This window comes from Mesoplodon mirus (assembly GCF_964341445.2).
Source record: "Mesoplodon mirus genome assembly, chromosome: 14".
Lineage (NCBI taxonomy): Eukaryota > Metazoa > Chordata > Mammalia > Artiodactyla > Ziphiidae > Mesoplodon > Mesoplodon mirus.
Genome location: NC_138990.1, coordinates 33,738,350 through 33,765,170, shown reverse-complemented (window position 1 = coordinate 33,765,170; position 26,821 = coordinate 33,738,350). Strand labels below are relative to the sequence as shown.

The 26,821-nt window shown below is 49.1% G+C and overlaps 1 protein-coding gene across 1 annotated transcript; it reads right to left on the bottom strand.

Annotated features, from left to right (window-relative positions):
* Positions 1–614: 614 nt before the first annotated feature.
* Positions 615–26,821, bottom strand: TRIB2 (tribbles pseudokinase 2). Its single transcript, XM_082641977.1, has 3 exons — positions 25,338–26,821; positions 20,177–20,469; positions 615–3,028 (listed from the first exon to the last, which is right to left on the bottom strand). Exons 1-3 carry the CDS (start codon positions 25,605–25,607, stop codon positions 2,560–2,562), a joined length of 1,032 nt encoding a protein of 343 aa, XP_082498103.1. The 5' UTR covers positions 25,608–26,821; the 3' UTR covers positions 615–2,559.

The window sequence follows — 26,821 nt, the reverse complement described above, 5'->3', positions numbered from 1 at the left end:
AAATGAGGTGTACGGTAGATGGGACTGCTGACAGAGCCCACCTAGCTCTGATACTCCCTGGATCTCTGACTGAGAGAAGGGATGCTGGGTGGACATTTGTTTCTGGGAGCTGGGTGGTCTCCACCTTGGAGATTTCCAGTCAGGTTTGCAGCAGATGCTTTCTCTGGGGAATCATGTGGAATCCTGCATTGAGTCCCAGGTAAGCCTTGCTACTCCAGAGCTATTATTACACTCGCCCTGAGAAACTCTGGGCTTTAAAATCTTAGAAAGAGTAACCAGCTTGGGATTCAATGGACCTGGGGTTCATTCTCCACTCACCTAAAGGTGGTTTCACATCGGGCAAGTTATACAACTTTCTGGGCTGATTTTCTAATCTGTAATAGGAACATAATTCACACCTCTGAAAGTGTGAATTCAGTGAGATATTACATCTAATTTGGCCAGCATATGCCCGAACACGACGGAAGGTAGTTTTGCTTTGTATAAATAATAATAGTGGTTCCCTCGTAAAAAAGTGGCAACCTAAGAGAACGGATGAGTTCCTGGCTGTTGTGAGGTGGCCTCAAACCCCAAAGAGCAGAAAATCATCATTTGCCAGACCCCAGGGGTTTAGTTAAATACGCACAAGTTTATTGATTGAAGAGATTAGGACAAAAACATGAAACCAAATACAGGACAAAGCACCAGAGGCCATAGATTCCCACCATGCATGTCACCAATCTTTCCTCCTACAGGGGACTTAAAAAATAAGGGAGAGGGAAGAAAAATAGGTCCTTCTTGACGCAGCCCCATCTTCAGAATGTAAAAAGCCCTCTCTCCTTTTTATCTTCCATTTACCAAATAGAATCAAGAGCAAATCCATGGCCTCCTTGTCTCCCAACAACGAACGGATAAGCCGCCCTCCTGGGAACGTGAGGCCGGGATCCTGCTAAGTAGGAATAAAGCATCCAAGGTCTGAACATACATGCCACATACTATAATGAAGCACAGATTCAAGTAACATTTACATACTAGAGTCCACGTGTCACCTACCCAAAAACATGACCATTTCACAAAACGTATACAGGCAGTAAAATCCAAATAACTGAGGTACTGGAAACACAAATATTGATGCCAAAAGAGTTCTGTATCATACAGCAATAGAAAAGCCATAAAAAAAAATTTTGCCACTCGAAATCAAATAAAGCTATCTAGAAAAGCCAAATAAAAGGTTATTTCAGGGACAGAAATACTCAGAGAAAAAAATATATATAAATGTTAACTACAGCATGTAACATGTTACCCAAGTTAACCCGTAATTGAAGTACTGGCTTAATACATCACAATGTGACATTTTCCTTAATAAATAGAAGAGTTCTTGAAAATACAAAGGTGCGTATGGGGATAGAGAGCTTGTTTTATTTATATCATCCTAGCTTTCAGCTTATTTTCCTTCCCGCGTGTCTCGACTGAGGTTTTTTGTCCTAACCAGAGGACCTTCCAAGCCAAAACAGATCATACTCCGTAAAGAAAACTCAATAGCTGCCCTGTATTTTATACGTGTGGGACAACCTGCTTCGTTTCACTAGTTGCCGATAAAACAAAGACAAAATGTTTAGTTGAGATCAGAGTATTACAAAAGCTTCAGACTCCGAGAGTATCCAGGATCTCACATTATCATCTCAGGAAAGAGGCATGCCTGCAACGCAGCCCTCATCATTCACCAAAAAAAAAAAAAAAAAAAAAGGAGTTGAATTTCTCTTTTCCTTTCGTCTTCCTTTCTTTTTTCTTTCTTTAAACTATGATAGCCGTAATTCATCTGGAAGTTTGACTTCTAATAGCTTCCTGCCATAAACCAATTGACACAAAACAGAATAGTGGGTTAAAGGAGAGATTTTTTTTCCTCCTTCAGGGAGCAAAGTATTAACATGTCATTTCCTGATCAGGATATTCAATAGTTTATTTAGAAGAAATGAGTTGAAGAACGCAATTAAGAGACACAAAATGGATTTTTATTTTCTTTTAGTTTTAGCACCCAGGTTTCATGTCAGTCTGTGTGCACCGAATTTTTTAAAAATGAACCCCGTGAATTATCAGATAGGTGGTTGGCTTGTTTAAAAAGAAAAAAGAAAAAAAAAAAACCCTTGGCCAATGGTACCTTCCCTGAATCATGACAAGAAGTTAAATGCTAACAGTGCGATGCCAAGATGTATGTTTGAGGCAGAGAGTTTTGATTCTATCAGGATCTGCAACTATTTTGGAACAAAATGGAAAGTGGGGTAGGCAGAAGCAGCCTAACTGACAGGGGTAGTCTCCGGGGGGCTCCATTAGGCAAGAGAAGCTCCAGGGGGCTCCCGCCCATCCGACAGGACCCCGGAGCCCGCCCCCATCCCGCATCTCTGGTCCCCATGCTACATGTTCAGTCAGCTCCTTGACGGTTTTCCTTCTTTGAACCAAGAAGCCTGTGAGTGTCAGTGTCTTTCTTGCTACCAAACCAGGCGATACATGTTCCCTGGAAGAAGTCTTCTCCACTGCCCTCTCTTGCTCCTGGTACCTGCTGAGTCACTGTGGGGCATGAGCTCAGTTAAAGAAAGGGTCCAAGTTCTCTTCCATGTTGACATCCGGCACCAGCTGATCAGACACTTCCTTAGCACCATATCCTGAATTCGAGATGCTAAAATCTGTAGAAAACCAAGGATGGTCCAGAATTTCCTGCGAGGTCAGCCGCTCTGAGGGTTCCCGCCGCAGGATGCTTCGGATGAGGCACTTGGCCTTGGGCGACAGAGTCTCTGGAATGTTGAACTGGCCACGCCGGATCTTGCTAAAGAGGGAACTGGGCTCAATGTCATGGAAAGGGTACCGCCCAACCAACATGGTGTAGAGCATCACTCCCAGGCTCCACACATCAGCTGCTTTGCCCGAGTAGCTGCCATTGGTGTTCAAGATCTCTGGGCTGACGTACGCTGGGCAGCCGTGCTTGTCAGAGAGGGAGTCATCATCTCCCCGCAGAATGTAGGCATCTTCCAGGCTTTCCAGCTTGACCCGAGTCCTGCAAGAAAGGAAGGAAACCATGAGCTCATAAGGGTGCTCTGAGACCCACGAATCCCATCATTACATCTCATGTTTCTGATGACCATTCATTCATTGGCCCAGCCAAACATTACCTACTGAGCACCTTCTAGGTGCCAGACCCTATTCCAGGGCTGGGGACCCAGGAGGCAGACTTTGCATGAAACTTATGATCTACTGGGGGACTGCGACCTTCAGCAAATAAACAAACCACAGACAGCACTATTATCGCCCCATCTTAGTGATGAGGAAGCAAAAGATGGAGTCATACTCTCAAAGTAACACCGGGGTCATGATGGGGAGACACAAGATTTGAACTCAGATCCAACCAGCTGGGAAACTCACAGAAGCTCTGTCCACAGCTTCTGGCAAACTTGTGGCGAACACGATACAACACAGGAGCAGGACTTTTCACTCAACGGCATTTTGGCTTCGCAACAGCCCTTTACTTAGACGTAAAGGATTTTATTACCCCGTTTTACAGAAAAGAACATGGAAGCTCAGAGAGTTTGAGTAACTTGCCCAGAGCCTTCTAGTTGGGAAATAGAGAAAACCTGACCTCACATATTCCTAAGTCAACCTGGATGCTCCTTCCACTGTGCCAAGCTGCCTCTCTTAGGACACAGGCAGGGCCAGGGAACATTCAATCAGGAGTGCATCCCATTACCTAGTCCTTCCAAAGCCAACATCCTCATCTTCTTTCCAAGATTTCTGTTGAAGTTGCCTCCTGTCCTGCCCATCACACTCCTAGGGTCTGGTCCTTGACCTGGTACATATGTGGCTCAGGTTACCTAGATAGTCCATTTGCGCCAGCACATATGTGATTCTGTCTCACATGGGTACATGGGTGTGTGTGTGAATCTTTCCCCCACCAGTTAAGGACCACTGAGCTCGCTGATGGATGCAGGACTCTCCTGGGTACGATGGGGAAGAACAGAGGTGGAGAAATCCTGCATTAAACTCTGAGTCCCTGAAACCGACCACTCACCTTTATGCAGAGGGACTTGATATCATCACCAAGTACAAAATAAGTATGTGTTCAGTGCCCCCAAGCTCCTAGCCTAGCATCCCTTCCTTAGCCCGGGGGCCTCCCAAGAATTCCTGTGTCCCTGCCCTGCTGTTCTCTGAGTGGAAAGTTACGCATTATTAACCTTTCAGTGCTTAAAACGGACACCCTCCTCTCACTCTCCTGGCCAGAACACCTCCACTGCCAAGTCCCCATAGTTCTCAGGCCCTGTAAACTCAGTTAATCCCATCCCATCACACGGATGATGGCCTGCCAGGAAGGGGATATGGGACGGGGAAGAGGGGCTAGAGGTAGTGGTTGGGACCGCATGGGTAGTACCGACGAGGTCCTACAAGGTCAGTATCATTTCTACCCGGGGGCTCCTTCATCTCAAAAGGGCCCATCAAAGCATCTACCCTGCTGCCCTGAGGTGTCAGGAGGCTCAGATGGGCAGAGAATAGCAAACTGCGGAGAAACCACAGTAAGGCTTTATTCCTAAATCAGAGCCCGTGACTCAGGTCCATCCACTGCTACTTCTCTTTCTTTCTCCAACTGCAGGTCTTAGCCTTTCCAGGCAGTCACCACAGCTCCCCTAAGAGCCACTGAAGGGAGGCGAGGCTCAAGTTATTCCAAGGAGAACTGCTCGGAGCTCTCTAGAGCAAAAGGTCTGATGAAACCCTGGGCTGGTTCTAAGTTCCTACATTTGGATTACAGGACTTTCCAAGATCAAAGGGTGACTACTTTCTGGTCCTCATTTCCATCCATGAGCAAGAAATAGTTGTGGTCACTGGAAAAGGTGCTAGGCTAGGAAGTAGGAGGGCAGATTCCAGGCCAGACTACATCTCTTATCTGCTTGTGGCTGTGGGTGAGTCATTAAACCTCTCTGTTCTCAGCCTTAAAGCAAAGTACTGAACAAGGCAGTCCTTTTTTTTTTTTAACTTTATTTTTTTTTATTGTGGTACAATATACATAAGATACAATTTCCCATTTTAACCATTTTTAAGTGTACAGTTCAGTAGCATTAAGTACATGCACACAGCTGTGCATCCATCTGGACAAGACAGTCTTAAAGTCTCTGCCAGTTTTAACATTCTGGGCTTCTGTCATATATAGCAACACATCTTCTTTATCTGCTCACCCATATTCTATTATAGTCTGTAGTGCACATGCCCTCCTCCTCCCCCTTTAGTAATCTGTAAAAATAGGAAGGGTCTAGATGTGCTAATCTGGAATTGAGCAGATTAGAAACAAATCTCTTCTTCCTTTTCCTTCTTCTAATCTAAGGTGGCAGGTGGAGCTGACTCACACCAGCCTCACCAGATGTTCAGAAACTGGAGTGAGTCGGTGAAACCCACAGGGCAGAGGGGAAGGGCCGCAAACCACAGGCCGCAGTGGGTTCTCTCTGCAGCTTCCCCGCCTCCCCTCACCACCAGCAGCTGCTGCCCGGCTTCGGGACCAGCCAGGCTCCCTCACCTCCAGGTTCACCGTGTTGGTAGCAGAACAGCTATGGGAAGAATTATTGCAGGGCAGATAACAATAATAAGCCCTCGCATCTGTGTGACGAGGGGCTATCGTCCGGTGGAATGAGACTTGGAACCAGGGGATTCGTGTTTGGAGCCGGGTGTCTCTGCCGAAACCCTCCGCCGCTGTCTCAGCTCGTCCGAGCGGGGTCGACCATCTTCACCCACACGGCCCCCTCCCTTCCAGACCCTGCACCGGTCCTCACATACGCCGACCAAGCCCAGTCCTTCCTGGGGCCTCTGCACACGATCCTCCCCACCCCACCCAGGCCCCTGCCCGGAATGTTCTTCTTCCAGATACATGCACCGCTCAGTGTTTTCAGGTCTCTGGTCAAATAAATGCACTTGATTAAAGAGACCTTGCCTGACCCTTCTATACAAAGTAGTGCCCCATCCCAGAATCCCGCATCCCCCTCATCACCGCCGGGAATACTACGCATTTACACATCCACGGTTCTGCACTGATACTCTGTATTATGCTGTCAGTGGTCGCTTCAGGGTCATCACCTCATTCCCCACCTCCAGGGGCTCCTGGGCAGGTGGCTACGGTCACTTTGAACGTGGAGAAAACCACCTGTGTTCCCTGCGGTATCTCCGGCCCCTAGACTAGTAGCCGGCACACAGTAGACACTCAATCCCTCGATCCAGGAGTGAAAGGGACAGTCACGCTGCTGAGCCCCGGGAGCGCCCGTGAGCTCACCTGGAAAGGAACAACGGCCCCTGCTCCGGGTAAAGGAGTTACACCTTCCCAGGACTATGTGGAATTCAGGTGAAGGCTCTACGGGGGGCGGGCTTTGTAAATTACAACAGCTCAGGTGCCTGGCAGGGTGAGGGCAGGAGGGAGACGTGGCGTCCAAGACCTTTCAGGGGACGGGCTTCCCCACCTCAAGCTCTTCGCGCTAAGCCAATTCTAAAGCCCTTTTTTCATTCTTATCTCCTTCCGGGTCACACCCCTAGATTCCCACTTTCTCCTTCGCCCCGTAACCCCACCCCCTCCCTCCCATGGGCAGCAGGGACCCCACTTTCATCCTCACGGCTCTACGGAACCCCCCCCTCCAGATCATGGACAAGGGCCTTCGAAAACGGTTAAGGTCTCCCTCTTGTCAATTAAGCCCCTCCCCAAGTTCACCTCTCTCCTCCCCCAACTCAAGACTCAGGACTCAGGAGCTATGCAAATACCTAAGGAATCTGAGGGCGGTAAAAAAATAAATTCATCAAAAAGCACTCCATGCGCCGCTGGCCTCCGCTGCCCCTAAGCTGATCCGTCGGCCCCTGCCTCCTCCTCCCTTCAGAGGCCGAGCCTCCGGCTGGGAGCATCCGGATCTGTGGTCACACGGCGTTCGGTGCGGCTGGTAGCGACACAGCCACACAGAAGCCAGGCCAGTTCCGAGTCTCGAGGTCAGAGGCCGGCGTTCAAATGCTGCCTCTGACAATTAGTAAGTGCCAAATAGCAAACACCGTCTCTGCATTTAAGCATGAGTAGGTATCTACATCTATTTTCTTTTTTAAGATTTATAAAGTCAACTTCCAAGGCAAGAATTATTATTCCTTTACGGGGACACCGTGTCTAATACTCAGAGAGGATAGGTCAGCTCACTTGTGGGGAAGACTAGTTAGCGGCTGAGCGCTCGCCTTTCTCCGGGCCGGGAGCTGAGGCCAGACCCGCGCCACCGCAGCTCCGGGCGGAAGAACGCAACCCAGGCTGGCGGGGCTGCGAAGCCGTCCTCTCACGAGGCGCAGCACGCATGCGCCCCAGGGTCAGGGAGCTGGCTTCTTCTGCGCAGGCGTGCAGGCATCCCCCCCCCACCCACCCCCCCCCCCCCGGGGTGGGCTGAGAGAAGCCTAGAAGAGCATGGGGAGGAAATGCGGCGCTCCAGGCATTCTTCTGACCTTGCCTCTCTGGGAACATCCTGAACTTGTTTACATCACTCCCAGGCAAGGGTCGAGGCAAGAAGTCTGGATTACGTCTTTAAACAAGGACCTTCTGGGACCTTCCGGGGTGCCCATAGGTCGCGGGCCCGAGCCCGGCTGGAGTTCCAGCTCTGGTCCCCACGGACGTGCCACACAACTGCAGGGCCCTTCAGAAGGTCTCTGGGGCTCAGCTTACCCCCGGGGATGGGGGGGCCTCGCCCTCTCCTCTCAGGAGTGTTGCAGGGAGTGCCCGGCGGAGCGCCTGCACCCGCCAGAGTGGGAGGAAATGAATGAACAGTCTTCCAGCTTCTGAGGGCTCCTGATCAGTCTGGGGATTAGGAATTTCCAGGCAGAGAAATGGATTTTCATAAAAATCAACGGGAGCATCAGATGGCCCTAGTCATTCAAATAAACTACTCACGGGAGACACAGACAGGACAAGTCACACCCATCGTCTCGGTTTTTGTGAAGATTAAATGAAACGATGCAAGTACAGCATCTATCAAGGAGCGTAGCACAGTAAATCGGCAAAAAGTGGTGGAAACTCTAACTAACCTTCTTATTACGATAAGGAACCCACCTTCGGCCCCAAAGCCTAGAGGGGAAGACAGATGAACAAGCCTCAGGCAGACTGAAATGGACATGAATTCTGTGCCCCGGTACCTTCCCGGGCCCTTTGCACTTGTTTTATTTTTTTTTTCTTTCCCTTGCCTAGAATGTTCTTCCCCCAAATATGTGCCCAGCTCACTCCTGCTCACATTATTCAGTACTGACTGAGGTAATCAGGATGGGCTTCATGGAGGCGATGAGACCAGAAATGGTACATGAAGAATAGAGACTCCTGAAAGTGACAAGGAAGGATGGTGGAGATTTGTGTGGCCAAAGAGCTGTAAATGACAGTGGTTATCTCCTGCAGCTTCTTGGAGGAGAGAGCCCTGAGCCCTGAGCCCCAGGCAGGGTTGATTTGGCCTGCAAGCTGCATCCCTGTGTGCATTCTGCAACCTGTCCCTGGCACAGGCGGGGAACAGCCTGCTTTGCTTTCAACCTCTGAATGAACAAGGCTTACACGGGGGCAGCCTGTGCAGGCCCAGCCCAGCGCCAGGCCTCCTGTCCTCGGATCCTGAGCCAGGTGAGGAAGCCAGAACCAGCAGGATGCAGTTCCACTCCCCACCCGCACAGAGCATCCGCACCCGCCTTGAAAGCCCTGACCTGATGTCCTACCCGCTCTCAGCAGAGGCTTGAGTGGCTCCCTGTGGGTCACGAAATCGACCTCAGCCTCAGTTTCCCTTCTGTAAAATGAGAACCAATGGTACATGGCCTGAAAAGAGCTCTTCTAGCTTCAGATTTCCCGATTTTACCTTTCCTTTAACTCTTAAGCTATAGGGACTGCAACCCTTCCTATATAACATCTTGATATTGATATAATAATTGTAGTAACAACAACAGGAAACCACGAATTAAACATCTATAAAATGCTGGGATTTTTTTCAGTCTACATATCTTATTTCTCATAACAAAACTGAAAGGCAAATATTATATGTGCCACTTCCTAAAAAATAAGGAAAGCGAGGCACAGAGAATGAAATGTTTTAGGTCATACGTAGAGTAACTGAAAAAACTGAGCTCTAATCCACGCCAGGAGGATTCTAATGCCAGTGTCCTCTCCAAAAGACATGCTGGCACCAACATCACAGATTTACTTGGTGTCCAAGACAGAGAAACTTCTTAAGGGAGACCCTGGGTTTATGGAGACAAATATGGCCCCAGGTTTATTCAACACCAGAGCACCTACAAAACCATCACATACATGATCTAAGTGCTGTAGTTTATGAGGTGGATGGTGGTAGCTGGACCTGCCCGTTCACTAGTTGAAGAAACTGAGGTACAGAAAGCAGATGTGACTTGTCCAAGGCCACCTGGAAAGTGAGTGACAGAGCCTGGATTTCCATGTTCAGTGCTCCATCCGAAATAGAAAAAAGGTATGCACAAGCAAATCATCCTTTGCTTTTAAACCTCAAAACCCACCCTGGGCTCCTAGCAGGAAGAGATCAGGACAGGGTCGGCCAGGGAGGGGCCGGGCTGGGAGTTCAGCCAGACCAAGTGGGCTTGGCCTGGACAGGAAGTCCGGAAGTCACTGAAGGCCGTTCTGTGGGGTGGGTCCAAGCAGGCAAAGGGTCGAGGGAGAAAGGTCAGCCGCAGTCAGGCACAGCCGCTACTGCAAAGCCACCCTTGGCTGCCGGTCCAGTTGTCAAGCAAGGGTCCCAGCTGGGGCTACTGCTGAGGGGCTCAAGGAAGGCCTCTGAGCTCCATGGGCTGCATTTTGCTAGCCTGGCGGCCACCACTGGGACTCCCCAGGTCGCTAAACTGCCCGATAAATCATTACTCCTTTGAGCCTCTGTTTCTTGTGTGTATAGATTTTTCCAGCAGTCACCTCTGAGAGCCACCGACGCGCCAGCTCCTGGAGATTCAGTGAACAGACCTAGCACTTAGATCAAGCTGCTCACAAATTAGCAAGAGAGCAGCAAGTAAGCCAGTAAGCGAACAACTTGGGGGTAGCGGGGGGAGAAGTCTAAGGGGAGGGGGACCTAGGGAGGGCTGGTAAGTTCTAGAAGGCAGTATATCCTCTGACTGCCCTACAACACCACCCCACAATCTGGGACGTGGTGGTTCCTGCACCGCTTTGATTCAGAGAAATTTGCAGCTTGGAAAGATGAAGTCACTTGCTGGGAAACAGCACAGTTGGGAGGAGAAACCCAAGCGGACTCAAGCACCTAGGTGTTTCCACGGCACCGGCTGCCCAGCCAGGATGTAAAAGCCTGTGTAGCTGGCGTGCAGACGCACGTTCGTGTCTGACTCATCAGGGCCGTGGTGGGATTGGGGAAGCCATACCCCGCCTCCCCTCCCCATGCAGCCTGCCTGCCATTGTCATAGGAACAGCCAGGAAATCCAAGGGAGGCGACGCAGCTCGGACTCCTCATCGATACTCCATCTACCTCTCGCTCCCCTGCATTGAGACCTGGGTCCCCGAGGTTCCCCCAACCCCAGATCAGTCGATTCAGCCTCTCAGGAAAGCTTCCCAGGCAATCATCCCTGCTCCATGCTGGACAGCGCTGCCCCAAGGGGCCACCAGCCCAGTTTCTTCCAGGAAGAGGCAGGCACATCCTGAGGTGCTGTTTCGGTTGATTTGGGGCCCAGAACATTCCTATCCATGCCCCATTGGTGGGGTGAGGGCAGGGCTCAGGCCAGTCCCTCCAGCCCCGCCACCCCCAGCAGCGCTGTGAGCGGCTGGTCCACACACTGGGCCGGACGGGGATGCTTCCCTTGGCAGGGTCCTAAACTGGGGCTTCCCCAGGTGGCCTGAGCAGAGACGGAACAAGTTCAGGGAGTCAGAAAACCGGGTTCTGCTCTTGGTCGTGTCACTAACACGTTATAGGACTTTGGGGAAGGACCTTCCCCTCCTGATTTCTTTATCTGCAAAGATAAAAGGGTTGGATTTAAATCCCCCTCCCCTCCCCTCCCCTCCCCTCCCCCCCCCCCCCACTGCCTGAGTCCTGGTTCAGCATCCTGAAGTGGATGTCCATCCACAGTCCATCCCTCACACACACTTCTGGAATCACAACGTGACCCCGTCCCAGCCCTGACTAGAAAACAACTTCAATGGCTCCTCCTGAATTTCAGATCAAGTTCAAGGTCCCAGGCATGAGGCCAAGGCCCTAGACCTCTTCAGCCTCATCTCCGCCCCCACCCCGCCCCAGAGTCCCCTCCCCCAGCAGTCCCTCCCCACCTACTGCTGGCACTTTCGGGACCCCTCCCCTTCCCTCCTCCATCACCTGGAACAGCCCTGTGAAGGAGCCCATCTCCTCCCTGACATAACCCTTCTCTATGCTCCACTCCATTGTTGGAATATCCTCTTCCTGCTCGCAGACAGCTCGCTAACGCACACCCTTCCTCTCTGACGTGGTGGTAAAAATAACCATTGCGCTGTGTCTTCCATGAGGTGAGGACTCTGGTATTGAGTCTTGTATCCCCAATACCTAGCAGGGCAAGTAGTGCATAATAGGTGCTTAATAAACGTTTGCAAGATAGTGTGATTCTCATGTCTGTGAGATGCCCCCAGCTCTAACCTGCTGTCTAGAGCTCAGGGCATCGTGGCGTGACTGCTCAAGAACTGCAATGTCTAGAATCCAGAGAAATTTCCAATAGACTGGATTCTGTCCATGGTTTAGAGAAATTGCCAAGAGGGCTGGATAAAGGACGTTTAAAATTTGTTTCCATCCACTGTCTTCTTCCATCAGTATATTTAGGGGATTTTTCTTATAATATTTATGCCTCCAGGGTATATGGGGCTATTCATACCCTCATTGAGTCAAATGTCATACATTCACTCAGCACTTATAATGCTAAGTCCTGTGCTAGGCATGAGGGTCCAAATGATAAATGGACCCCAGCTTATAGTTCTGCAGAGGAAACCAAACCCACTCCGTAAAGTGGAACAACAGGACATATTAGGATTGTCCGTGGGGTTAGTTAACTGGTGGCCGAGTCTATGTCTGCCAAGACTGCTCAGAGAAAACCGAGTCCTGAGCTTCATGTAGACTCCAGCCGGCCAGGTCCTCGTGGTGTTCCCTTGTTGCCTAATTGCGTACGAAAATTCCTTCTACGAGTTGAGCACAAGGGTGTATTTTACGTGGCATCTATTTCTGCAGCTAATGTGGCATTTGAGGACCTAACCTTGGGAGCCAGGTCTCCTGGGTACAACCCCCAGGTCTGTGCTGACTGGCTGTACGACCCTGAGCCTCGGTTTCCTCATCTGTAAAATGGTGATAACCATAGCAGGAACTCACTTATTGGGTTTAACTTAACTTATTGGCTTAACTTAAATATAGTAATTAATTCAGATGAAATTCATTTAAGTGTTGTAGTTAGAACAGGGCCTGGTACATGGTGGACCCCAGATATTATTTCACTAAAATGTAAGTCCCGTGAGAGCGGGGCTTCTGTCTCATGCGGCATTGCGGTATCTCCAGCACCTAGAATAGTGCCAGGCACATACCACGTGCTCCATAAATACCTGTTGAACAAATAAATGAATCTACAGGTTGCTGGGGTATGAGGCTCACAGCCATAGCGGATGACGGACAGCAGTCATGACACGTATCTTTTTAAGTCCCTGCAGTGCACCAGGCTCTGTGCTGGATACTCTACGTTTATTATCTCCAGCCCATGTCAGAGAAGGCAGGCCAAGGTCAAACGGTCAAGTGCAAGAATCAAAAATCTCACCGCCGTGCCCTCTGTTCCATTTGCCTGAGGGGTCCCAGTCGAGCCCATGAACTAACTTATTAAGCCCCAATAGTAAAGAGCCCAGCCAGAAATCCTGCTGGGATTTCCTACTATTTAGTCTACTTCTAAGCACAGAACCTTGAGGAAGCCCTCCCCTCTAACTGTGACCTGAAGCCCTTCATAAATAAAATGACACCCACCACAGACCTGGATAATGGTATCTTAGATAAATGTCACTTTTGCATACATCATTAAATCAAGATGGGAGTGATTTGTTACTTGATGTGGAACTCTGTAAACAGTTCTCTCGAAAAAAGGTGTCTACATGGGAGATCCTAAGTTTTGGTCATTCTGGGCTCCCATCTGGGCAATGACAGAGACGACCATTAGATCAGTACATTCCCTGCCCCTCTCACTCTGTCATTAGAATCCAATCTGAGCGGCTCCTACTCAGTAAAAGGCATTTCCAGTCATTCAGTGCCCACCATGTTCCGGAACAGTGCACATGACACAGCCTCTGACCCCGAGGGGCTCCCAGGCCAGCAGGAGATGAGGACAGTCTGCAGATGCACACAGACAATAACGACAGAGCGGGAGACGCTATGACAGAGGCAAGTGTGGGCGCTACCAGAGGGCGTCACCGACACATCCTGAGAAGAAGGATCTGGGGAGAGGAGCTTTCCCTAAAGATGGGCCTGATGTACATCAACATGGTCAACATGAAGAAGAGAATTCCAGGAGTTCTGGCTCCTTCAAAGCAAAAAGGCAAGGTGTTTCCCTAAAATCCAGTGAGCCTACAACTTAATGTAAATCACTATTAATGAAAGAAAGCAGAGTCTGGTCTCCAGGGCTCCAGTGCCTGCCCTCTGTACTTTGTTAGATACTGAGCCCCAAGAGAGGTGAGAAAAACCAGAAAAATCTAAAGGGAGGACTACTATAGATACTAACACCTGGGAAAGAGAGCACTGACCTCGGCTGGTGTGGGAGGGAAGAGGCCTTCACCCCACAGGGAGGTGCAGGTCCTCTGGTGCCTGGGCAGAGGGCTTTTGTTCTACCGAAAACCCCAGGCCGCTGGGTTCCTACAAAGAGTCCCCTCTGGCAGAAGCAGGCAGGCACTGATCGGCTTCCACAAAGCAGAGGAAATGAGACCCGTGACGTCAAGAGATAAAAATCTTCAAACCAAAGAAGAAACACGTACAGAAGCCGTCTTCTCCTTCACATGGGGTATTTCTGGGCAAAGAAATGTCAACACTGAACTGTGGTTGGGGGCAGGGAGCTGGGGTGAGGGGTGGCAAGGGAGAGGAGAAATCCAGCTGGCAAACGGGGACTGCTGTAGGCACAAGCCCTGCCCCTGCCGCTTTCTTCAGGTGGCCCCGCTGCAGCCCCAGGATGCACCAGCTTAAAGGGCTCTTTACGTCCTGAGTCAGCAGACTGGCCCCGTGTCACCCAGAAGGCCAGACAGCAAGTGCAGAAGAGGCTAAGGACAGCAGCAGGATCTCGTGCTGATGGCCAGCTGTGCACCCAGCATCAGGTTCACTGCCATTAATTCACTTAATTTCAGGAGCAAAGTCCTCTCGTTATGATGAGGCAATGGGGCAGAAGAGGTTAAGTACCTTGTCAAAGTTAAGGTCATGAATAAGTGCAAGAGGAGAGACTGGAATCCAGACAGCAACTCACTCTCCACGGGCATAACTGGCCTTGTCCCTTAGAGGCTGGGATTGAACCATGGGCCTCGAGGAGCAGACTGACCGAGCAGACCCCTCTAATCCCAGAGCAGGGCAAGAGGGGCTGGAGGACGCAGGCACACCCTCTGGGAATTTGAGCACTGCTCTTTCTCAGGTTCAGGGCCCCAACCAACAGGGGGCCCCACCTACTCACACAGACCGTCTCAGATTTTACGACAGGAACTGGGGATGCAAAGGGTGTGTCCAGGGCGAGTTCAATCAGGATAGGGGTTTAACTTCCTCAAAACACAAACAAAATGACTGAGGCTCAGCCCTGCAGAAACGTCTCGGCATGGAGGAGAGGCAGCGGCACAGTGGCCGGCCCAGGCCTGCTGGGGCAGGATCCCTCATTCCCTGCCTGTGCTTTTGTCCACTTTGCCTGTGGTACATCTCGTCAACCTTCTAGCCCTTCTGAGCATCAGGTTCCACACCACAGGTACTTGACCTGTCAGGCGCCCTCATAATACGGATCCAGTGATTATAGTTAAAGAAAAGAAAGAGGAGGATGTGGCTTAAATCGGAACCCTTGCATCACAAGGGCTCCACCTTCATGGAAATGGTTACTGCATTCTCTGCTCTCTGGGACCTGCTCCCCCAAAACGGTACCATTTTATCAATGACTCTAGGAGCAGCTGTTGATTAGTAAGTGCCTGCCTGCCCGTGAGTCACAGAATCATCTCACTGAACTCTCACAACCACCCTACAGAGATGCAATTATTATTTCTGCTTTGAGGAAAGAAAGTGCAGCTCAGAAGCATGAAATGACTTAATCAGGTAGCTAATAAGTGGTAGAGCCAGAATTTGAATCTAGCTCAAATAAAACAGAATAGATAAAATAAAAATAAACAAATAAAACAGGAGCAGAAGAATCTGAGGTGCTGCTGATTCAACACAGAGGCAGAAGGCACCGTAGCATCAGGGTTAATAGAACATTGGGTGTCATTTGTATATGATGTCTGCAAAGCCACCTGTGGGAAACTGGACTTGCGGTGATGACAGTGCCATTAAGAATGTTCCCATGGATGGCCATGGACTCAAGAGTTACCGATGGTCCAGAATGGAAAATCTGTGCATAAGACTTCAGCAAAAAAAAAAAAAAAAAAAAGACTTCAGCCCAGAGGCAGGTCTCTTTCTGAACCACGTGGGGCACAGCCAATTTCACTACGTAATGCTTTCACCTTCTGTCACTTTCAAGATCATCAAGGAACAAGAAGCACATCCTTGAGAGAGAGAAGACTTATGCAAAAGAGTGCAAAAGAGGGGCTTCCCTGGTGGCGCAGTGGTTAAGAATCCGCCTGCCAATGCAGGGGACATGGGTTCGAGCCCTGGTCCAGGAAGATCCCACATGCCGCGGAGCAACTAAGCCTGTGCGCCACAACTACTGAGCCTGAGCTCTAGAGCCCACGAGCCACAACTACTGAGCCCTCGAGCCACAACTACTGAGCCCGCAAGCCACAACTACTGAGCCTGTGTGCCACACTACTGAAGCCTGTGCGCCTACAGCCTGTTCTCTGCAACAAGAGAAGCCACAGCAATGAGAAGCCTGTGCACTGCAACGAAGAGTAGCCCCCGCTCACCGCAACTAGAGAAAGCCCGCATGCAGCAACGAAGACCCAACACAGCCAAAAATAAATAAATTAGTTAATTAATTAAAAAAAAATAGAGTGCAAAAGAGGTGTCTGGTGATTTGAAGCTTAATAAAGCAGTGCTTCCTAAGGTCTCTTCTATGCCCCGCCCCCCCATCATAGAACCAAGGCATTAAGGATCAGAAAACAGACACAGACGCCATCGCCTAACTTTTCAAAAGTCTTTCAAATTCAACCCATTGTTTCTAACTCTTCGATGCTGTCAAGAGAGGAAAAAGCTTTAGTCCTATTGAAATACCTATGGATTAGGTCCTATTGATTAGGACCAAAAGTGAAGGCTGCCAGCAGCATGGCCCCAAAGAGATCCCAGGGCCCCTGACTCCTATTCTTCTCAGGAAATACAAGTGAGGTTGCCACACAGCCACCGTGCAGACCAACAAAGAGACTCTACCATGAAACTCGGTGGCCGGTGGGAACTAGAATATGTTGAGTGACAAAACCTGTCTCACAGTCCCAAGTCGAGAGGTTAAAAGCCAAACAAGATGGGGCTTCCCTGGTGGCGCGGTGGTTGAGAATCTGCCTGCTAATGCAGGGGACACGGGTTCGAGTCCTGGTCTGGGAGGATCCCACATGCCACGGAGCAACTGGGCCCGTGAGCCACAACTACTGAGCCTGAGCATCTGGAGCCTGTGCTCCGCAACAAGAGAGGCCGCGATAGTGAGAGGCCCATGCACCACGATGAAGCGTGGACCCCACTTGCCACAACTAGAGAAAGCCCTCGCACAGAAACGAAGACCCAACACAGCAAAATAAATAAATTAATTAAAAAAAAAAAAACAAGATGAAAGAAGGCCACTAAGCATTATTCATCTTTTACAAAAAGTTGATGGTTGGGTGAAAATTAAAAAGGTCCTGTCAGCTACTGATGAAAACATTTAGAATGTCCTTGAAAAGGAAAGCAGCAACCTTCTCAGAGCTGCCCAGACAGATACATGTCGTGTTCAGCACAGCAAGTTTGCTGGTACCTCAGCATGGTTCAGGAAGGAAGGAAGGAAATGGAAGGAAATAGAAGGAAATGATAGGATTTCTAGGCTAGCTCCATCACTGAACTGGTTGTGAGACCCTGAGCAAGGTCACCTAGCTCCTGTGTGGCCCAGTTGCCTCACCTGTGGCATGGGGAGTTCTCCTTCCCCCCAGTGCTCCTTCAGGAGGCTGGGCTGCTCGGGCTCAGGTGCTCAGACATGTTGGAAACAGATGAAGACCAGCTTCCTACCTGTCACTTAGGTTGTCTTTTTCAGAAGGAAAATGCTCTTTGAAGTTAAAAAGGACTGAGCTTTGACACGCCTGCTCCAGTGGTGTCCTGGTTTCACATTCACATGAGATGCCTCTCTCTAGTTCTTTCTAGAAAGGGTCTGCTCTTCTGCATAAGTCAAACATAACTCCAGACTGAGCATCAGAGCCCCACAGTCCTCGTGTTGGAAGCGTCTTACCCGTGGGTATTTCTTCCCCAGCCCCTGCGACATCGAAGACTCTGGCTTTGCCACAATGCGCTGACCCGCCGTCTTACACGTCTTCCCGTAAAGGACAAGCAGGTCTGGGGGAGAATCCCTGCCCCAGCAAATGTGAGGTCGGACTCAGCCCTTATCTGCTTCCAGACAGCTGTGGGCTCTGCGGTGAGCACCCTCACCTCTGGGGCTCTGCTTCTTGGTGGCAAAACAAAAGGGCTGAAGCATGGAACCTCTAGCGTCTGCTTCTGCTCCCATATCCTGTGACCTGGGAACATCCAGCCTACTGTGACTCACCTCACCAATCTGTGTCTACCACGGCTGTGCTAATAAGCCTGGATGGGTCACCCGCCCCTCGTCCTTGCTGATGCTTGAAATTCCTCTCTAAAGAGACAGAATCAAAGATGATGTTTAAAAATGCAGATCCCCATGACAGGAAGCACTGATTGTCCTGACTCCTGGTGGCGGCCAAATGAATTTCTTGAGAGCTGACTTAACAGAGATAATATGTCCTTATTTCTGCTCTTTCGTGTCTGTAACTTTGAGACTTCACCATGCTACACTTCGGAGCCCTCATCTACCCGATGGACATGCCAATACTCACCTCTCCAATTTGCAGAGAGAATTAAGTGTGTTAAATGATAACCTTACGGTAGGAGCTTATAGAGGTCACCAAATTTTACCTCTTATTTTTGTAGTTAGAGTTATTAGATCTTCAAGGATGGTGAAACATGGAAGGGCAAAGAGGATACCTCTGTCAATATTCTGCTGGGGTCAGATGTATATTTATCTTTCCATATGAGAATATTCAAAGCAGCACATGCCTGAGTATGGGAACTCGGGAAGACCTTAGAGCCAGTAGAACTGAGCCAGGACAATAAAAGGATGAGGAACTTGAGGCCAAGGGGAAGGGACCAATATAAGGTCACAGAGTGGAGTAAAGGCAAAAACAGGATAAGAACCTGGGTCTCCAGGCTCCAAGGGCAGACACACCTGAGCTGAAAGAAAAGTAACCATCGCCCCACACTCTAGATCTTCGAATAGCGCCCCCCGACCTTCTTTAGTTTGTTAATAAAGGTAAATGCCATCCACTGTCAGAGACCGGGATATTGGCCACCACGGATTCCTATGATACTCCTTTATGGGTAAAAATATGAAACAAGAATCAACTTCTGTGGGTCCAGGAAATCCAGGGGCCCTCTGCACTTTGTATACTCAGCTGGATTATAAAAGTTCATGAAATTTTTCCATTTGGGTTAAGTAACCACAGGCCCTTTGACCTGTGCTTCCCAGACATTTACTGCCCGATTAGCTCAGACCATGAAGATGGAAAAACCAAAGCACACACCACGAGGTCTCTCTCATTTGGATGCCGTGAGACTTCTATAAGCAATCGCCTAAATATACCACAGCCCACTGGGATAGATGGCCAACTAAATGGAAGATGAAAAGGTGTGATAGTAAATCTGTTCCCGACAGATAAAAGGTAGCCCTGAAATGTTCAGAGTGAATGAATGAATGATGTGCACTAGCCTTGTATTCAGATGGTCCTTAATAGCTTTGTGACAATGGAACCTTCACTTCACTAAACACTTTGCTAACAGGAGCTGAGGATGCCCAAGGCAGTCACGAGAATTCCATGACATCATGTATGCAGAGCCCCTGGAACAATCCTTGGAATAGTCAACAATGGACGTAAATCAGCTGCTTCCACTTCTCTAAAAATGCACATTATTAAAAAGAAAAAAAGTAACTTGAAAGACTTTTTACAATCAAAGTCAGCTGGAGGAGAAAGCAGGGCCCCAGTGGGACCTGCTAAATAGAATGTAATGAGTTAACGGAAGAACCATGAATGAAGCCCAGATGCCTAGCATCCTGTCCGGCCGTCTCCTAAAATAACCGAGACCTTCACATTGCCAGGCATGTGCACAGGCAGCTTCCTCACCTGGAACATTGGTCCTTCCCACATTGCCTACAACATATTCGTCTTTCAAGTCTTGGCTCCACAATCACCTCTCCTATAAAAACTTTCTTGACTCCCCAATTCCTAGTTAGAACTGACATCCCAGCCCCCAGTTCCCATCTGACCCAGTACATAAGAGTAAGTAGGGTCTGTAACATTTCCTTTATAGGTCATTGACTAGCTAACGCAACTTGATAGTCACAGTACTGAGACTTGTCATTCATACTGAGGAACAGACTTAGGAAATATCTATCGAATGAGTGATGAATGAATCACAAACAACTGATGCCAGGCACGGAGCTTTCCGAAGGCAAAAAGCTTCTCAAAATCTTGCCTTATTCACACTGAAAATGCCACACAGGCTGGCAGCCACCTTCAGAGTTCAAGACACCAAGACAAAAATAACTACTGGGTCACAGAATAATCTGGCACTTGTGAGCATCTGAAAACATCTCTTAGAGGAGCGGCAATTTGCTTTCCAAGGGCACTTCAAACACTGCGATATCCACCTCCCTTTGTCTTTCCACACTCCCTCCTCCTCACCTGGATGGCAGGCAGCAAAACACAATGTCCACTCCAACCTCTCTGAGCAGCCTGCTATAGTACACGGGCCTGGACAGGAACGAGACTCACCTTTCTTCGTCCTTAAAGATAAATTTCCGCAGCTTGAGGTCCCGCAGCACCAGCCCCCCGTCGTGGCAGTGGGCCACCGCTGAGGCGATCTGGTAGAACAGCCTGGCCGCCTCCTCCTCCTTCAGCTTCTTGCAGGTGCGAACAAAGGAATGCATGTCCCCATAGCTGCGCTCAAAGAACACATAAGCTTTCGTCTCCCCCAGGATAATTTCGGTGATTTGGTTGATGTTGCTGTGGGCAGACAGGCAAAAGCAGGGGGCCAGGGACTCCTGATAGCAGCTGATATCAAACACCTAGGGCAGGATGAACAACAAGACCAACAGTCAGAGTACAACCAAATCCTGTACAACCGAGTCACAGAATGTGGATGCCTCCCATAGACATGGGCCAAACTTGGACCCAGACCACACTGGCCTTGCCTCCTACCAGCTGTGTGGCATTGAATAACTGGCTTGACCTCTCTGAGCCTCCGAGTCCTCATGTGCAAAAGGGCAAGTGATTGACTCACCGTGTCGGGAGGATTATATGAGAAAACGAAGGTCAGAATGCTCAGCCAGATGTAATACAATATACAAGTTGTGTATCACAATTTGTGTATCGTATTACACAAACTGTATACACAATTACACAAAACAAATCACAAATAAGTTTATGATTTTTTTCTCTCTATCCTCATCCCCTCTGTTTATAGAAAAATTAAGGCAAAATTTGAAAGGGACCCATCCCAAAGCTGCACAGATAACACCTCATTTACCTTCAAAAAAAAAGTACACCGACACTATACAGCTACAGCAACTGTATACAACATATTTTGTGCTGCATAATTGGGTTGTACAGCAGTATACAACATAATAACAATTAATAGATTAAATGCGTAGACTGAAGGTTACCTAATTCAATACCTTCATTTTGCAGATGTGGAAATTGAGGCTCAGATAACAAGTCAAATCAAGCCCCCAGTGGCAGAGCTAGGAAAGGACACAGTCCTTCTTATTAAGAAAGCAGACACGCTCCTTTCTCTCTTCCCTCCACAGATATCAAGCTCAATGAATCAGTTATGCAATGATTTTCTATGAATCAGAATAAGCCTGTGAAATGCCACCTCATTGTGGGGTTATTTAGAAAGAAAATCCATCCTTGGTACCTTTTGGAGACAGATCTAAGAGGAATTAACTACTACAGGGATTTTCCTGAGGTTACAAGAAAACGCCTTCATTCATTTCAAGAGCTCCACTAAATCAGGGATACAAATCTCTGGGTTTGGAATGTGGCTTTCCTACCCGCCTGGGAATGTGAGTATGATGAGTCTATCTGGTGCAGCAGAAGTGAGGGGCAGGCTCCAGGGTTCCTTGCTGGGAAGCATGGGAGGCCGGGATTGCTCTAACAATACACTGAATGTTATCGGTTCACCATCACTTAGCTTCTTAAATTTCTTTTTCATTAGTTAGACCATACTCTCCTTGATCATCATTTTGCAGTGTGTGTGGGAAACGCTGGCCTAGAAATCATCAAATTTGAGAATCTAATCCTGGCTTGGCCACCAATAACCTGCACGAGGTGGATAAAGCACTCAGAATCACTGGGCCTCCCTCCTCTTCAGAAACCAGAGACATTGATTTAGAACATGGTTGACCTTTTGGGGGTCCAGATCCCACATGAGAATCCGATAAAAGCTCTGTCCCCTTAGCTGACAATGACCACTCAAAAGCATGTATAATATTGGATTTGTCTTAAGGGGATTCACAGGCTTTCCAAAACCCAGCCAGGGACACAGGCTGCTACTTAAGAATCCATGAGTTAAGTCTCTCTTAGCTGCAAAAAACAAACCCCCAAAATCTGTGAGTCAAACCGGCCTCCTAAGGACCTCGGGAGGGCTGGTGCGAACCCCGGTGAGGAAGCAAGGTAACGTTGTGAATGAACCATAATAAGGCATCTCAGGAAAGTGGCACAGCCTCTGCCACTATAACCTAGAATTTAAGAATGAATACTTCAGTGTCTCCAGAGACCACAAATCACACCCTGATACTGTCAAATGATGACCTGCGAGCGGCGACCTCAGAGGTCCGTTCAATTAGGAATCTGAAATGCTTGAGTCAACTTTAACACCCAGACTGCAGGCAGCAGAAACCCAGGAAAGCCTCAAAAATTTCCCAGAGAGTAATAAAGGCTTTGCAGTGGCTAATGTAAACACGGCGTTATATAAGGATGCTGGGATCTGAAGCGCCAGGCTTCAGGCTGTGTCGCCAGTACTCATGGAGTTATGATTATTTATAACATACTTCCTGCTTCGAGCTGCATTTTAAAAAATAAAAGGTGATTTTTTTTTTTTTTTTTTGCTCAGTACCTTTAGTCTATTATCCTGTCCTGCTGCTGAAAAACTGGATGGACATTAAAATTTAAAAAAAAATCAAACAATTCATGGCAGCTTCAAAATGCAGCCATACCCTTTGTAGAAGAGACTAAATTAAATTCCAAGATGGTGGACAGAGTATGAAAAATAAAGCAAGTACTTACGTTTTCCCAAATGGGTAGGAACCAAACTTTTATTAGTAGCTATAACAGGCATTTATGGGCTTGGATTGGTATTTAAACCATCACCTGCAAGTGCAAAATCAAGCCATAAGCCTGGTTGCCAGCTTCTTTTAAATGTTTAATTTGGAGCCTTAGTTATATAATGTGACAGTTCAGATAAGGCAGAGATTAACCCATCATTCATAGCCTTTGCAAAAAAAAAAGTGCCCATTTTGTTAAGATAGTAATTATGTCAATCTGCACAGTAGCTACAAGCATTTCCATGAAAACAGTAAGCTAAGAACCCCGTAAAGTCCCCTTCCTTCGTCTGCCTAGCTTAAAGTAGGCACAGGGAGACAATAAACAGGCATGATTATTTTGGTTAAATGACCCTCCAGTCTCTCTCTTCCAAATTACGTCCTACAGAATTCTACAGAGTTCTCTGTAAGTGGCATTTTACATTGGATCTGTTTTTGCAAAGACTTTTTTCTTGGGTCAACACAGAGCTAGGAGATACGAACTCTATATTCTAAGATGTCAAAAGGAACTGGAATGCAGTGTGTAGATTTCACTGAGCCTTGCAGTAAGCCAAGAGTCCACAGTGCATACGTGAGGGTAGTTCATAGAAGCAGCCTTATAAAACCACTTGGAGCTTCCTAGGTTATATACAACTATGCTTGCATAAGAAGTCACCCACATCACCTCTGGTAAAAAGGCAGGCAAACAGAAGCTGCTGTGTCTTAAAGGGATGACCTCTGTCAAGCAGAACAATGATACTGCACTTAAATCCACTTGCAGCCGCACAGTAATTGGTGAGGGGCTGATTCAATCTTTGCAAGAACTGAACCAGCCGATTAAGTATAGTTTCAGGCCAGAGAGCAAGTCTACGAATGACACTATAAGGTCAGCCCAAAGTGAAATATGTCTTGAAAAATCTGAAGGGAGAAAGAAACAGCAGGGGCCAGAGTCACCTCTGCCTTTAAACAAAGAAATAGCGGGCAAGATGCTTCTGCAGAATTTGGCGGCAGAGTCCCTTGACTTAAACGCGTCTCCAGCCTTTGAAAAATATTAAAATGCTCTACCGAAGTTTAGCAAAAGGAGTGAAAACACTCACTGCTGGGTGATTGTGCATATTTCATATGAGAGTGGCAGCTCTGTGGAATTCATTCATTTCAAAGGATGACTACCCCATTGTACAGTGTTGTAGGTCTTCTGAGAATTCAATCCAGCTCTGAATAGCCTACTGAATTTTGGTTAACTGGGAATAGCTGCTCTGAGTCTCAGTAGCTTGGAGAAGGTGCAAAATATCCAAATGCTCAGTACAAGCAGAGAGCAATATTTAAAGAGTCTCTGATTTTCCCCTCTGGTCTGAACTGAACAATTGCAAAACAGACTGGAGACCCTTCACAAAACCCATGTTTCACAATGAAATACTCCAGTCCCCTATGAAAGAAAGCAAGTTCACAAAGCAGCCTGTGGTTGATGGTAAAAGTGTGATGCATTATTTTTGTAGCACAGCTGTGCCGAGTGCCCATTTCAAAGACATCAGGGGTCCCCACTCCTTACTACATCCTTACCTCCCTCCCCCCAAAAAACAACAGTGAGCAAATCTAAAATTAAGCAACAGTGAATTCTTGATCTATGTCCAATTCCTGGGTAGCCTGCTCTACCGTCTTCATTTTTTGTTTGTTTGTTTGTTTTGCAACTAGTCTCCTGCTCATCCCCTTGTCTGGAGCCCTGTGGGCGCACACAAAGACACACAGACACACTCAACACAGACACCAACCAGTTCAGGGTCAAAGACGAAAAGGAAAGGAAAGTGCCCATCTCTGCATTAGCACTGTGAATCCCCGAGGCTCCAAATGCTGGCCTCTAAACCATACAGGCAATGGTGTGTGCTGGGGGGTGGAGTAGCGGGGTCGAGGGGGGCTCCGGCTCGGAGAGCTGGAGACGAGAAGGAACGGAGACAAGAGGAAACGACCCAAAGGATTCACAATTTCCTGCACCCAAAGGTGCGCTGGCGGCTTTGATTTCCACCCCCAACCCTCCTTTCAAGGCTCCTGGCAGAAGAAAGCTCTTTGTGAACTCCTTCCCCGCGCTGGGCCCCTGGGCTCAGCCAGAGGGGACACCTTTGTGTGTCTCTTTGAAGGGGCACCTACGGAACAAAGGTTCAACACCTGCACGCTGCTGAGAACAATGGCTGCGAAAGGAACCAAGTCATCAGCGCCTTAAAATTAGCGGGGGATTCCCTCCTCGGTGCTGGAAAGGGGAGGGGGCTGGACCCAGGGAGCAACCCCCGGGCAGCGGGACCCGGCGTCGCGCGGAGGAGCTCCACGAGCCTTTGGGAGCACGCGTGGCCGTGGCCCCCGCACAGTCACACCGCGGGCTCTCCCCAAAACGCCCCCGCCGCAGCCCGCCGCATTGCCCGCAACGCTCTAAAAACTTCGCAACTAGTCGAACGGGAACAAATAAATACATAACCCCAGTTAACGAGACCACGGATAATTATCCCGCGAATCTCCCTCCCCCCCCCACCCCGGACTGCAGGGCTCGGCAACCTTCCGCCCGCTCCGGCCCCCTCCAAAAGGCCGGGGGCATCTTCTTAAAAGACAAAAAAAAAAAAAGCAAAAGCAAACCCCGGGCTCTTTACCTTGCACACCAGCTCCTCTCCGCTGTGCAGATGCACGGCACGAAAAACGTGGTCTCCCTCCAGAGGTTCCAACAATAAGTATTTCCCGATGCAAGAAACGCAATGCGACAAGTTCGGAGTCTCAGGCGGGCTCGGGGAGCCGAGGTTCGGGCTGAAACTCTGGCTGGGTTCGGCGGACCTTATAGACGACAACTCCTCGAAATCCTGGGTTTTGTTCCGCGATCTCCCATATCTTGCTATTGTGATGGGGGTAGACCTGTGTATGTTCATGAGTGTGGGGGTCGCACTCGACAAACAAAAAAACCCGCTGGAGAGACGAGTCGCTGGCGAGCGCGTCTGCAGGCGCCTCGGTGCCACGGATTTTAAAAGGGAACGAGAGGGGAGGGGACGGGAAGGGGGCTACGTGGAGAAAAGAGTTAGAAGCCCCCAAATGGGCGCCGCCGGGCACCTTGTCTGCTCCGAGCCCGGCTCCCGGGGGTCCTCGGTCGGCAGCAACTCGGGTCCTTTTGTTACCCCAAAGCCGCCAGCGATTTGCAGAATCTTCGCACTTTTAGTTTCTCTCTCTCTCTCTCTCTCTCTCCTTCCAGCGTGGGTCTAGACGAGTAACCAGATTGCTAAGGTGGGGAGCTGCAGCGCCGGGTCTCCCGAAGCGATCCCCACGCAGGCTTCCGAACCGCAGACGGGGCGGAGGAGCCCGGCTGTAGTTTGTGCAATCTTCGGGGAGCGCACGGCCGCTGCTTGGTCTCAGCGCGTTAGAAGCCAAACAAAAAGAAAAAGGAAATAAGCACGGGTACCGGCTCGCGCTGCACCGCAGCCAGAATCCGCGCTGCACCCCCTTTTTTGGTGGAAAGGGTGGGGGGCGTGGAAGGGGGGGTGCCGGAGAGGGTAGTTACCTACGTTTTAACTGTAGATGGCGTCTGAGGCTTTTCCAAGACCGCAAGAGCTCTCCAAAATTTAAACAAACAGACAAAAAAAATAGCAAGGGAGCATTTAACTTAGAGCGGTCAGCGCTGCCAACAAAAGATTGCAAAAGCTGGGCACAGAGTTGTGGTCGGGGCACAGGTACCGCGGCAAAGCCCAGGGCTTGGCCCGCCGGGCGGAGGTCAGCACCGGCTCATGCTGTCGCCGCTCCCTCGCGCTCCAGATCGTCCTCCGAATAAAGCGAGAAGTGCGGGCAGGGACAAGGGTAGATCAGTGGTCTCCGATTTCCCCGGCACGAGCTTCCGGGGGTCCTCCCGGCCCTGGAAGGGGATGCACCCCCAGCCCGGTCAACCCGCGCTGTTCCTTTCTCGTTCGGTAACTGGATCTCGCCTTGGAATAATTTGCAACCACTCCGTCTCCCCCTACCCTCAACCCAAATTGCCTGGTGGGGTTTGTTTTGGAGAAAATTGACGGCTTTTCTTCTTCTTTTATTTTGTTCTTCCCCCAACCGGAGGTAAGAGGAATGTGTACTTAAAATTGAAGGGGACGGCCGACGGTGCCCG